This window comes from Vespa mandarinia, chromosome 14, assembly GCF_050613455.1.
Source record: "Vespa mandarinia isolate Hongniang chromosome 14, ASM5061345v1, whole genome shotgun sequence".
In the NCBI taxonomy this organism is placed as follows: domain Eukaryota; kingdom Metazoa; phylum Arthropoda; class Insecta; order Hymenoptera; family Vespidae; genus Vespa; species Vespa mandarinia.
This window is the reverse complement of record NC_140823.1, coordinates 1239921-1255000: the sequence shown is the minus strand read 5'-3', so window position 1 is coordinate 1255000 and position 15080 is coordinate 1239921. Positions and strand designations below refer to the sequence as shown.

General features: G+C 31.0%; 2 protein-coding genes across 2 annotated transcripts in view; both read right to left on the bottom strand.

The window, feature by feature from the left end:
• The window catches only part of Dad1 (dolichyl-diphosphooligosaccharide--protein glycosyltransferase subunit), a 721-nt gene extending 536 nt beyond the window's left edge, over positions 1–185 (bottom strand). The window contains exon 1 of the mRNA XM_035862254.2: positions 1–185. This exon is cut by the window's left edge and continues 140 nt beyond it. Within this exon, the coding sequence (XP_035718147.1) occupies positions 1–65 (65 nt within the window). The 5' untranslated portion in view covers positions 66–185.
• Positions 186–544: 359 nt separating this feature from the next.
• LOC118439950 (MAP/microtubule affinity-regulating kinase 3-like) overlaps positions 545–15080 on the bottom strand; it is a 109968-nt gene continuing 95432 nt past the window's right edge. The window contains exons 4-11 of the mRNA XM_085661328.1: positions 5088–5149; positions 4853–4982; positions 3831–4143; positions 2873–2976; positions 2070–2189; positions 1607–1927; positions 1185–1386; positions 545–896 (exon numbers count right to left, since the gene is read on the bottom strand). Coding sequence (XP_085517454.1) covers positions 612–896; positions 1185–1386; positions 1607–1927; positions 2070–2189; positions 2873–2976; positions 3831–4143; positions 4853–4982; positions 5088–5149 — 1537 coding nt within the window. The 3' untranslated portion in view covers positions 545–611. The remainder of the gene's footprint in view (positions 897–1184; positions 1387–1606; positions 1928–2069; positions 2190–2872; positions 2977–3830; positions 4144–4852; positions 4983–5087; positions 5150–15080) is intronic.

Below are 15080 nucleotides of genomic sequence, written 5' to 3'. Positions count from 1 at the left end.
AGCTTTTTCGGAGTAGTTTTCGTATATTCTTGAAGGAACTTTCCAATTACCGCAATTGCCGACATTTTTATACGTTATTTTTGTTTCCTTTAATTTTTTCGTTGAAACAAACTATTCTGAAGAAAGATACAATAACCTCTTTCGCGTTTACGCGTGGCAATAATCGGTGGTATCTCTAATAGCATCCAGATGGAGACATTATCGTTTGCACACGCGAAAACACACATTTTACGCGCTAAATTCAAACATTCGTTAGGAATTAATCTCTTTATTAGAAATTCCAATTGTATTTTTAAAACATATTTCATAAAGATACGACAATAAAATATGGTTTGTATTTAATTTTTCGAGAAAAAGGAAAAGAAAAGAAAAAAAAAAGAGAGATCATTTTATTGTTTGTCCTAAAATTGTCTCGAAATACATAATATGTAAAATACTTTAGAACTTTATTAAAAGATTTATAAGCAACTTTTAATTTTCTAATTAAATCGATGTTCTTTTTTTTTCTTTTTTTTTTTTGGTTTTTTTTTTTGGTTTTTTTTTTCTTAATCAAAAGGAACGAAAAAAATATCCGAGCTCGTGTTATAATAATTCTATTGAACATCCTTTAGTTATCTTACTTTGTCATTTAACTTGGATGCACTTTTATTCGAAGAATTATTGCGCAAAAGATATTTCGGTGCTATTGTATCGTAAGCAGATATTATCTTTTTCTTAACAAATATTGGGACCGAAGTTACAATTTTATCGACTTCCGTTTGGGACTCTAATTTTTCCATTGTAAATTTACAACGATTAAATGCATTACGATTTATGGTATTGGATTCTGATGTACGCGGTCGAGTTCTGTTTACCGAGGACGTTGATGAGATCGTGTTCGTATCGGTTTGAGTTACCTAAAACAAAACATTATGTGAATGTTATATTTTAAGAGATATCAAGAATGATTAAAAAAAAAAAAAAGTATATGGAAGGAAAAAGAAGAAAGAAAACAAAAAGTAACAAAAAATAAACTATCATACAAGCTAATGTGTGCGCGTAAAAAATATTTTAACATTTGTTCAGTACCAATGATAGAAATAATTAGATTATTAGTATAAAAAGTATTTGAATGAGGTAAGGAATATATATAAAAAAAAAAAAAAAAAAGAAAGGAACAATGCCGACATTAAATAAATAATTACGGAATGTGTCGAACGTCTTTGTTGTCGAATCGTTTCTCTCTTCTCACGTATTTCAGACCATCTCTTGATAGGATTACGATGTACTACGTCGGATTGAGGAGAACTGGAAGATGCTTGAGAAAAAGAAATTCTTGAAGAGGTAGGCAATAAACGGATATTCGTTTGACGAACGGCCAATCTGCTCGTTTGCTTCTGTTCATTACTGAAGGACAGAGAGATGAGTGAAAAAAAGAGAAAGAGAGAGAGAGAGAGAGAGAGAGAGAGAGAGAGAGAGAGAGAGAGAGAGAGAGAGAGAGAGAGAGAGAGAGAGAGAGAGAGAGAGAGAGAGAGAGAGAGAGAAAGAAGAGTGGAATGAGAAAATCATATAAAGGTTTCTTTTTATCCCTTATCATTCGATTGATTATAGCTCTCACTATCATTACCTTTTGTCGGAGTACTTGTTGTGCATTGGTATCGCGTGTTCAACGAATTCATTCTTCTTAAAAACTTGCGGTTGTTGTGGATTCGACAATGGTAAAAAAACATTTTTGCAAGTCGTACAGGACGTATTCGAATATTTCTGAAGTTTCGTAGAATTTTTAACATCACCGAACGACACGCTTTTATTGTCCCAACATTTTTTATTCTCTTTGAACGGAGTTACTGCACAAACATATCCAGTCGATTTCTCCTCGGACTTTGTATAAGGTGAATATCTCGATGGTATTTTGTAGGTCGTCGTTGTCCCACCGATTGTTGCGGTTCTATTGTGAAATAAAATAATTATATTATCGAGAAAATGTTAAGATACATGTTAATTCGTCGTTCATATTTCATTTCATTATATATTTCTTTTTCTTCTTTTTCTCTCTTTTGCTTTTTTTTTTTTTTTTTTTTTTTCTTTACCTCATCGACGCAGTCGTCGAATACGATTGTTTCATGTACTGCGACGGTATATATCTGAGCAATGAGAATGATCCTGTGTGACGTGCGTACATAGCAGCAGCTTGACGTGCCTTGTGCGATCTAAACGTTAAGGAAAAATTTTTGACGGTAATCATAATTTTGATTTTTGATCGTTTTATCGATCAAATTGAAAAATAATCGCTAAATCTTTGTGCGATTGTGCCGAATGAAAGAAAAAACAAATTTTGATAATTATTAGGTTGGAAACTATGAAACGGGCGTTTAATGAAAATAAATAACTAAACAAAAACGCCCGTTTCATAGTTTCCAACCAAATAGTTATATATATAGGTTGGAAACTATGAAACGGGCGTTGAATGAAAATAAATAACTAAACAAAAACGCCCGTTTCATAGTTTCCAACCTAATAAAAAAGAATAAATAAAAAAATATTTAAAAATTAACAACTTCTCTCTCTCTCTCTTTCTCTCTCTCTCTCTCTCTCCCTTTCTCTTTTTCTCTCTCTTTTGGGTCCCGTAGAAAAACGTAAAAGGATATACGTTAAGTATCTTTCGAATGAATTTTTTTTTTCTATAAAAAAAAAAAAAAAAAAAAAAAAAAGAAAAGAAAAAAAAAAGACAAAAGAGGGATAAAAATAAAAAGAAAAGGAAAGAAGAAGAAGAATAAATCGATGGACCGATGTCCTCGCGACGACGTAGGCGGATTAACGGTCCTCCAACGAAGAGAAATAAATGCAATTTAAAGTTTACGGTGAATGGTTTCATTCCTTACGACTCTCGTACTTGATATTATACATGCCGCCTATTTCGCCGTACTTTCGTCGAATAATTTCCATCTCGATCGTATTCCGATCCAGGTGAGTCATCTTGGATATCTCAGCGATTATCTAGAACAGTGGAAATTCATAGACCATGCGTCATTATGTTCTACATATGTATACGCGTGCGTGTGCGTGTGCGTCATTTTATTTATTTTATTAAAAGCTTTAAAAAAAATGTAGATATTATATATTTAAAAAATCAGATTTATATGTATTTCGAAAATTATTAATCCTCTATGGGCCCATGTAACTTTCAGGTCACATTTTAATTTATCGAGATTTTATCAAATAATTATAGCTTTTTTTCATGAAATGGCGCATAAACAAAAATTAAAATTAATTTAAAACAAAAATTCGCCCCATAGAAGGTTAATATATATATCTATGCATAATTATTATTAATCGTAATAAATGTATTTCTATTCGTATTTGATATGATTCGATCCAATTCGATCCGATTCGAATCGATCCGAATTGAGTAGAAAATCGTATTCTATTCTGTTTGAAATGAAAGAAGTGTGTCTTGTCTTATCGAATATCTTTTATTTCTTTTATTTCTATTTCGTTCTATCGAAATATTTCAAATTTACGAACGTTCCTTTGATTCTGGAGAATAACAATTTCAATTCATAGTAACAAAATGTAATCTCTTTTCACATATGATGAGTGCGTTGCACGTTTTAATACAAAGAAAAAAAAAAAAAAAAGAAAAAAGAAGAAAAAAAAGAAAAAGGAAAGTCAAGAAAAGATTGTCGTCGTACTCGTCACAAGTGTAAAAAGCTCGTCAAAGTAACGTAAAAATGACATTAACATTTCAGATATAAGAAACATTAATTTATCGTATTAAAGGTATTTGAAATATTTGAGATCTCCATCGTAAAATAATATTAATAAATAAAGAAACGGAAGAAATGGATTACCGTTTTTTGATCGTTCACGTCTAAATCAGCCTCACTTGCAATTCTTGATACATTCCTAAGCTTGCAAACGATCCAAGGATGATGGCAAAGTTCCTGGATCGTGATCCTTTTATGTGGAACGGGCGTAAGCAATCTGTTAATCAGATTCTTGCAATCATTCGACATCCTCGACATGTTTTTCATTTGTAGGGCCGTTAGACCCCGGTTTATTTGAGCCATTAACCTTCGCCGACGTTCCTCCGATGACGTCTGTTCGTCGCAAGGACTTAAAAAGGGCAGCCGACCGGTCATCATTCCGTATAAGACGACACCACTGCTCGATATTCGATTTGAAATCTTATTATTTGTGATCATTAACATACAAATGAACAACTCTTTTCTTGTATCTAATTTACTTTTAAACATATTCCATCAGAATTTTGTTACATTTCTTTTTCTTTTTTTTTTGGTTTTTCTTTAACACCCTTACATTGAACCTTTAACTACATCATTTTTTTACATTTTTATATCGAATACGTGAACGTTTTTTTTTTCTTTTATAAATGAGTGACACAAAGAGAAATAATTTTATTTAAAGTATTTAAATTTACTATTAGACATAAATAATATATCGTGACTCTGTTGCGCCTGAAAATCAGGCAATACTTCATACTGCACGTCGATAATTGTATCTACGTGAGCATTTCCGTCGGTAATATAATTCAAGTTCTTTTATTAATTTGTAATAGCACTCTCGTATGATAAGTTGCATACTATAGGAGGTACGTGTATGACAAGGTTATCTATACTCAGGCGCAAAATTTAATACCTTTATATTTTTATATGATCCCAATTTAAAATCTTTTAAAGACGAATTTTCCGAAATTATAAATTGTAATCTATATTTAATAGTTTATATATGAATGGATTTTAATGTGATAAGATTTTTCTTTTCTTTTGCAATAATAATGACGTTATAAAAGTCGTCACATCTTTATTCGACAAGAGTTAATTTATTATATTAATCAAGAATTTTTCCTTACAGACTCCAAAGATCGACCTCGGGTCCGTATTTTTTACCGACGACAAAAAGCTCTGGTGCTGCATATTCAGGTGAGCCACAATGAGTTTTCAAAGGATCCTCGCTATCGTAGATATTACTCAATCCAAAATCTATTCGAAAAGAAAGAAAAAAAGATAATTATTTTCCTATAATGAGAGATTTCTCGTTTCGATGATTGATAAACATAATTGATTTTATTATTGTTATTTACTCACCAACTATCTTAATTTGATCTTTCCGCGTATCTTGAAGCATTATATTTTCCATCTTTAAATCGCTGAAAAAAAAATGATCGTATAAAGGATTATTTTTTTTTTTTCTTTTTTGATAAAATTGTTCGAATCTAATCGTTATCATTATTATTTATGTAAAAGAAAAATTTTAAGATAAAAAGCATAGTTTACATTGATTATATATATATAGAATTCTACATAGTGTATTAAAACAAAATTTATTAAACTTAATATAATCAAAATCAATATTTATATAGTAAACAATTAAAAATTATTATAGACAAGTATTCAAATATATAAATATATATAAATAGTTATATAAATATATAACTATTACATACATACATATATATACATATATAGCTAAGATATTAAACGTATAGAGATCAACAATCTTTCGGTTCGTACACCTCACGGCCCTGATCTTAGAGCACCGGCCTTTATTTGCTCGTTTATACGGTCACTCCATGATGCGTTCGAAGACCTTGCACAGGCAAGTCGCAATGGAGGATGAAAAGAAAGGATATAAATCGAAGAGTACGATGTGATATCAAGGCATGGCCTCGGGTGTTTATTCGATCCGGCAAAAATAAGATGCAACGAATTCTTCCGAAGAAAATGATCAAGAGAGAGATCGCGTTAAATGGAATCGTTAACTCTTTTCGTTTTCAGGCGTAAAGGGAATGTAGTTTTCGTTAGCGATTTAACGATTTAAAATGAGAGATCGATCGAAAGAGGAGCTGTCAACGGGTGTAACGACTCGACTGGTTTTCGAGTGTGTTCAAAGTAGTCTTCGTCGTTGTGGTCATCGTCTTCGTCGTCGTCGTAGTCGTCGTTCGTAGCAAAGACCCCCAAGAAAAAGCAAGAAAACGCGCGCGCGCGAGAGAGAGAGAGAGAGAGAGAGAGAGAGAGAGAGAGAGAGACCTTGAAACGCATCATTAAAATCGCATTCGCCGACCGAAGCACCGAGCAACGCACAACACTTTGGGCTCTCGCTAATAAGTAATAAAAGAGGATGTTCTCGCGTAGAACACGTGCCCCCTCCGCTATGGTGCTCTGTTGCTGCTGCTGCTGGTGCTGCTGCTGCCGCCGCCGATGCCTCCGGACTCCTCTCCCCCTCCCGAACCATACCTTACCATCCCCTCTCCATCCACCGACCTCCCCGAGGCCCCTACCAAAGATCTTTCAAGATTCGATAGTGTCGGTTCTTGCCTTCTGGACCACATTTTTTTTACACCCACACGATTATTCTCTTCAAACGAGAAAACCAAAGAGAGAGAGAGAGAGAGAGAGAGAGAGAGAGAGAGAGAGAGAAAAGTCATCTCTCTTTCCTCATTTCGTCGGTATCATATTTTCTAAACGTCATTTTAATTTCACCGATCCATTCCTCGAATATAATAAATATTTTTCAATGCAATGATTTTAGGAAAACTGTTTACTATTACAAAGAAGAAGAAGAAGAAGAAGAAGAAGAAGAAGAAAAAGAAAAGAGAAGATAAGAAAAAGAAAAGTTTCATTGGTGCAACGATCGATCGAACGATCTATCGATAGATCTATATATCGATATCTAACGATATAGGTAAAAGAAGAGGACGTGGAGGAGTTTGTTCTTGAGAGGGCGAAAGCGAGGACTCCCAGGCCAATGCTGGGACTCTCGAACGATGCACTCTTCTGCATCCTTGGCGGCAGGATAATAGTTGAAACGACCCTGAAACCGAGGCCACGGTTGTTCGTTGGCCTGGACGATTATATTTCTTTTCCAGCTTCGAACTTCTCTCTCTCTCTCTTTCTCTCTCTCTCTCTCTCTCTCGCTCTCTCTCTCTTTCTCATAGTATGGGAACGACGTACCAGGTTAGCCGCGACACGAGACTTTAAAGACACGCGTGCGCCTATCAGACTTTTTGATACATAATATTACGCGTTCGTGTTAGATTATAACGATTGTTATCGTCTAAACCGTTCGACCGCCTACTCTTCTTATATACTACATGTAAGTATGTATATATACTCTCTTATTCTCTCTCTCTTTCTCTCTCTCTCTCTCACTCTCTCTCTCTTATTCTTCTCTTTAAATATATATTAGGGGATAAATAATATTTATCCCCTTTAAATATATATTTGTCGTTTTCTTAAATTAAATTCAAACGAATAAATTTTTCACAAGTTTTTATTTTTAATTGCAATCAAATGTCGACATGTGCAGAAACGACATTACTTTCCGGTCCCCCTAATATATATATATATATGTGTGTGTGTGTGTGTGTGTGTGTGTGTGTGTGTATGTTATAAAATTATATTCTACATATTTTCATCCCTTTTTTTTTCTCTTTTGTCACGTTTTTCTTTTTATATATAATTAATATCTATATATAATATAATAATTTTATTATACAAATATATATATACATATAATAAAATTATTATATTATATTTCTTTCTTCTTTCTCCTCTCTGTTTTACCTATCTCTTTCTATTCTGTATATATATATTTATTTTTTTTTTTAGATTCTCTCTTATTCTCCCTCTCTCTCTCTCTCTCTCTCTCTCTCTCTATCTCTCTCTTTATTTTTCTTTTCTCTTTCGTCTAGTTTTCTTATCTATGTAATAGATATCAACATATAATATAATAATTTTATTAAAAATATTTTTATTATCTATTCTCTTTCTTTCTCTTTCTCTTTTCATTATTTTTGATCTAATGTAATCGCAACGAATGAATAGAATTATTCGATATCGATCGATGATCGTATCAAGAAACGTGCCTTCGGGAAGACTTGAGAGTTTCTATTTTGAGATATTAGAGTTAAATCGATCGACCGAGATCGATTTATTTTTACGAGTACTTTCTTTCCATTTTCTTCTTCTTTTTCCTTTTCTTTTTCTTTTTCCTGTTGTTATTCTTGCAACTTTTATTCCATTCCTCCTTCATATAAACTCACTCGATATATATATATATATATATATATATATATATATATATATCAGGCGGGCCGGAAAGTAATGTCGCTTTCTTAAATTAAATTCAAACGAAAATAAATTTTTAACAAGTTTTTATTTTTAATCACAATCAAATATCGACATGCGCAGAAACGACATTACTTTTCGGTCCCCCTAATATACGTATATATATATGTTTAATGCAATCTTTTCGATTTCGTTCTACTCGTAGTATTCTCACTCTTTTTCTGCTCTTTTTTTTTTCTTTTCGTTTCTTTTTTTGTTAAAATTTTCTCATCAGTCATTTTCGTTAATTAATCGATCCTCACGCGGAAAAAGCGTCTTTTCTCCGTGAGTTCTGTTCAATGATCGACCGATACCTTAATTAGTATACTCTTTCTCTCTCTCTCTCTCTCTCTCTCCCTCTCTCTCTCTCTCTCTCTCTCTCTTTCTCTTTCTCTTTCTTTCTCTCGTGCTCTATTCTTCTCAGGATCATAAATATACATGAGGGTGGTTCGTTACGTAAATCGATTTTGGGATAGAACGTCGATCGTATTTGCTTTTGCATTACAGCAATTTTCTAATAGTCAATCGTGGATTAAAAAAAAAAAAAACCCCATTCGTTTCGAACGAGTTTAAGAAAAATGAAGAAGGAATCGTGGAAAAATGAAGGATCTTGGAAAATTAACGAAGGATCGTAAATTTTTACACGATTTATGTACGAACGACGAATTTAAAAGATCCCGCTTTTGGCGGAAAAAATTGTCTCAAAAAAAAAAAAAGAAAGAAAAAAAGAAAAAAATCATCACATTTTATCTTCCGAGTTTATATTCCAAGTAGATTGATTTTAACCTGGCTTCGTCAGATGGAGCCACTTTTCTTATTTTAAAACTACATTTAAATCAAAAGAGGCCGCTCATACCTAACAAATTATCAATATTAATTATTCATATTTATATACGTTTCTCGTTTTAATTCGGTTTAACATTTTTCTGTTTCTTTTTTCTTTTTTCTTTTTTGTTTTTTCTTTCTTTTTTTTTAGGACTATGGCGTATTAGCTAAATTTAAAGAGAAAAGAAAACAAACAAAAAAATGTATATATATATATATATATATATATATATATATATATATATATATATACAAGTTTGTCGTACCTAATAACGAATACCGCTTTCGATTTATAAGAATTAAAAAAAAAAGATACACAGACATTCGCAGAATAAAGCAAGAAAATATTTATATAAAAAAAAAAGAAAAAAAAAAAAGAAATATGTAGTAATTTGCATATTCAATTATCTTAAATGAACGATCATACATATCATCGAAAAATCATCAATTTTCGTCTGCGCATAATATTAATAATTCAATTAAAAATGTAATGTATTAAAAAAAAAAAGAAAAAAAAAAAAAAGAAAGAAAAAAAAAGAAAGAAAGAAAAAAAAGAAGAAAGAGAGAAAAAAGAGAAAAAGAAAAAGAAAGCAATATACAAAAATATCTTTCCGACGATGATCATTGTTTCGGATCATAATTTTCAATTTTACAACTGGAATCCTCATTCTTTCGAAGAAAAGTCAAGAGGTAAAGTTCTACTTACGTTATCCATACCTTGTTGAACATACTAATGGAAATTAATAAATATATTCATATCTCTCTTTCTCTCTCCCTCTTTCTTTTTTTCTCTCTCTCTCTCTTTCTCTCTCTCTTTTTCTTTCCAGGTTTCTTTAGCTTCGTATCAGTCGCTATGTCAGTACGTTTATGTGCAAAGAGGGAAAAAGAGAAAGATAGAAAGATAGAGAAAGAGAGAGAGAAAGAGAGAGAGAGAGAGAGAGAGAGAGAGAAATAAGAAGAAAATGAAAGAGATAGAGATAGAAATAAAACGAGATAGATAGGTAGAATTAGAGAGAGAGAGAGAGAGAGAGAGAGAGAGAGAGAGAGAGAAGAGAGAAGAGAGAAGAGAGAAAGAGAGAGAGAGAGAGAAGAGAGAGAGAGAAAGGAGAAAGGGAGGATCTCTGTTTACCTTCTCGTGTATGCATCCTACTCGCCTTGCTGCATCCGTAAGCGCTTAAATTTAATTGCCGGCCATGACCGTTACATCGAGGTAGTTATTTTCGTCTTGATATCCTGGTATACACTCCCTCGTTGAGCGGGGTCATGTCCGTATTACGAACTAAAAGTTCTCTCTCTCTCTCTCTTTATCTCTCTCTCTCTCTCTCTCTCTCTTTCTCTCTCTCACACTCTTTTTTTCTCTCTCTCTCTATCTATCTCACTTTCTCTCTCTCTCCCTTTTTCTTTTTATCTCTCTCAATCTCTCAGTTTTACTCAACGTGTCTATCTCTGTCTTTTTTCATGAAGGCAAGGTTAAAGTCTGAAAATCACGGTAAGGATATTGCCTTATCCGTTTCGATTTATGCCACACCAAACGTTATAAATATTCGAAATAAGGCTGATGCGAAATAAAGAGAAAAATAAGAGATGAGCAGCGATACGAATAATACGAATGGCGTTCGCCATCTTTGTAAAGAAGTAACACGGCCCTGAGGAGTTTATATTCGACCCGTAAAAAGAGACGTTAAAAGAAATTTTATTACTCGTCATACTTGCTATAACATACATACATAGACACATATATATATATATATATACATATATATATGTATGTATATATATATGTATATGTATATACATTATTTTTTTCTCTTTATAAGTTTAGCTAACATAATAAAGAATACTTCCGAGTCTTCATACATTTATATGAGAACGTATTTTTTTTTATTTAAATGATTACATAAGTAGATCTCTATCATTTATATATATATATATGTGTATATATATAACGCACATGTTATATATAGAAAGATTGAATATATATGCTACGTTGATAATTTAATTATCCAACGTTGCGTTATTATTTGAGAAATAAACAATGAAAATTGACAAAATTTCAAAGTCACGAAAAATTATAATAGTTTTCTTTAAATCAAAAAAAAAAAAGAAAAGAAAAAAAAAAGAAAGAAAGAAAACACTTTTATCGCTAATCTGTATAGAAATCAATTCATCTTCGATGATTATAATTTGACGAATAGATTGCAATTAAAGAAGAAAAAGAAAGAGAAAGAGATAAAATTCCTAAAAGAGAAAATATTATTTTACATAATTACTTAAACGATTACTCAAGTATATAATTTTATATTGTATTTATATTAAAATCGATTGTTATTTAAAATGTGAATTAAGGCGAATTAAAAATGATTTTCTGAATGAATGAAAAGAAAAAGAAAAAAAAAACAGGAAAAGAAAGAAAGAAAGAAAGAAAGAAAGAAAGAAAGAAAGAAAGAAAAACATAACATCATTATTTGACATAAATAATTACAACTATTGATTTTATTGTTATTTTAATTACATAAACCAAAAAAAATATATATATACAAAATACCGATATATATATATATATATATATATATATATATATATATATGTATAGAAAAAGTCAAATATAAATATATACAGAAATCTATTGGAAAGCAGAAAGATATCGGTATTATATAATTGAGCTCTATTACAATTTAACGCGTGCAGTCCCTAATGAAATACAAGTAAATCGACATGGAAAAAACGTGGAGTTGGGAAGGGGGAGGGGTAGAGGGGGAGGGGAACGGGAAGGGGAAGAGGGGGAGGGAAAGAACGAGCACGGTACAATAGTTGGCAGTGTAATTTATGATACTTACGCAAGTGGTACGCTTCTACCGAGAGCCGTTCGAGCGGTAACTACGTTAAACCGATGTAGATGCGTGCTTCGATAAATGCAGCATGCATCGAGTCAGATAGAAAGAGAGAGAGAAAGAAAGAGGAATGAAAAAGAAAGAGAGAGAGAGAGAGAGAGAGAGACAGAGAAAGAGAGAGAAAAAGAGAAAAAGAAAGAGAGAGAGAGAGAGAGACAGAGAAAGAGAGAGAAAAAGAGAAAAAGAAAGAGAGAGAGAGAGAGAGAGAGGGGGGCGGGGAACGAATAGTCGACTATTTTCCATCGACGCTGATTATTTAATTCCACTTGAAGGATGTTCCTAAACGAGTATTGGCGAAAGCAATGCAACTGTAAAATAGTAGAATCCGATTGGAAATCGTACGTCGATTCTAAACTTTTTGTGCGATTGAATGAAAAAGAAAACGAAAAGAGAAAAAGACGAGGAGAGAGAGAGAGAGAGAGAGAGAGAGAGAGAGAAAAAAGATAGAAGAGAAAAAAAAAAGGATAGCCGAAGAGAGAACGCGATGTTTCCCGTCTTTTTAATCGCATCGATTTAAATGGAGGCACGTGCGTGCGCACGTACGTACAACATCCGTATTCCATAGACGAAGTCCACGTATAGAGGAACGGATCGTACGTTCTTTTGATGAATATCAATCGGGCAGCTCTTGTCGAGAGTACGATTATACGTATGTATGTATGTATGTATGTATGTATGTATGTATGTATGTATGTATGTATGTATGTATGTATGTATGTATGTATGTATGTATGTATGTATGTATATATGTATGTATGTATGTATGTATGTATGTACGTATAATGAAAAGCAATAATGGAATCAGCTAAGGGTACCCTTTCGATCTTTTTCAAATTCTTCTCCTATGTATCCGCTTGTAATGTCATCTTTTAAGAAGATATTATTGTGTTAGTGAGAGAACTTTCAAAATGAATGTTAAACACGTTCGAAGTATAATATCGATCGATCGATCGAGTATCTTGTAATAGATATTACGGAGGTTTAAATCGAATTTAAATAAGTCATTTAATGTATTTGAAATGTAACACGATATTATCTATTCATCTTGATTATTTATATATATGTATATTGTATTTATATTTACATATTTTAATTGTCATAATTATTTAATGATAATTGTAAAAAAAAATTGCATATATATATATATATAAATATAAAATATTATATATAATAATATAAGAGTAACATAAAGTTATTAATAAATATAAAATATATATATATATATATATATATATATATATATATATCATTAACTTTAGTTTAATATGAATATATAATTTTATTTAACTATAATATAAAGTAATATAGTAATATAAAGTGAAATGTTAAAGAGTTATATAAAATTAATACGATGAAATGAAAGATTAATAAATGTAAAAAAAAAAAAAGAAAAAAAACAGAAAAAAGAAACAAAAAATATTGACAAAATATAATAACCAATAAGATTACTATAAATATATCTACGTAATTACGTATAATAGTTGAAACGAGATTTTCATCCTTTCATACTTTTCGAAGAAATCCTTAAAGGATTTCTTTCATTCTTTGGATCGGGAGTGGAATGGGAGAGGATTAAAAGGAAAGGAAAAGGGCAAAGGAGGATGAGGGGAAATAAATCGAGCGAGGAAAAGAGGAGTGGAATCGTGCGACCCCGTGACTCGATAACTTCCTTGGAAGGTTCGTCGACGCGAACCCGTTGGGTACATACGTGGAGAATGCCGATTGGTAGGCTCGTCGTATCCTTTCGGTCCAGTACAATCCTCCTCCTTATTTCCCCTTCCCTTTTCCTCATCTTTTTTATTTTTTTTTCTTTTTTTTTGCTTCGGTAAAACCGCCGCGTGGGCGAAAGGGGCCCAGACGAGGTCATCGGCCACAACTCGCACGAGTTTCGCCCTCCGCGTGAGTGTAAAACACGCGAATCGAGGACGAATTCGAGTGATGATTAAACATTTCTTTTTTTTTTTTTGTTCTTGTTTTTGTTTTTCTCTTTTTTTTTCTATTTCAACACAATCATTAACAGAATTATTGATCAATTGTCATGACATGATCATCCTGATATTCTCAGTGATGATCACGATTTTTTTTTTTTACATATGATAATAATAGAAATATCATTGCAAAGATTCGAATGAAAATTTTGTTCGAAAGATTTTATTAAATCGTATTTATAAATATCCATAAAATGTGCGTTATTAATAAAATTGCATTAATGAAAATTCTTTTATTAATAATTTATTATCTTTCGTTTATTATTATATGCCGAATGTATCATATGTCGGTATAAAATTAAAAAAAAATTAATTCGAAAAATTTGATTAAATTGTTTTTAATGAAATGTACGTTGATACTTGAATAATCATTAATTGTTATTAATAAATTTCGCAATAATTTATCATATTAATGATATTTCTAATTCGTGCCATTTTTTTATTCGATTATATATCGAATGATACGGAATAAAAGATTAATATGAAAGATTTGATTGAACAATTATAAATTTCGATTTATATAATGATTAATATACTTAAAAAAGGATTACCAAATTTGATTAAATAATTATTAATAAATTTTATTTTTATTAAAGAAAATAATCGAAGCTTATTAATCGATTCAATTATTAAGTGCAATCAAATGTATTTTGAGATTTTCCTATTACTATAGGAAAACAAATACACTGTTAATCATACTGTTCAAATAATTTATCACATTAATGAACACTGTTAATAATATTAATAGAGACTCATTTAATCGTATAATTCGTAATAATTAATAATATTAATGAATTTTCTAATTCATTTATTAAACTGTTGTAAATAAAAATTAAATTTCATTATATTTCAATAATCATTAATCGTCGTTAATAAATTTTATTCGCTTAAAAAAAAAAAAAAAAAAAAAAAAGAAAAAGAATCGTGAATTATTAATCGATTCAAAGCAATTAATCGTTGTGCGCGATCAATAGCATTTACAATCTTGATTAAGATTGCCATCGTAGTGCAAAATAAATGCATCTTTTAATTTTAAATACTATAAGAAAGTATCGTATAATCGTACCGTTAAAATAATTTATCATATTTAATGAAAATACTGATGTGGTAGCAAAAGTAAATGGGAAAGAGAAAAAAAAACAAAAAAAAAAAAAAAAAGAAAAAAAAAAGAAAAAACCAAAAAAGAAAAAAGAAAAGAGAGAAAAAAAGAAAATGTAAAATTCTAGTGTGCGGTCGCAAAAATAAATGAAAGAAAAGAAAGGAATAAA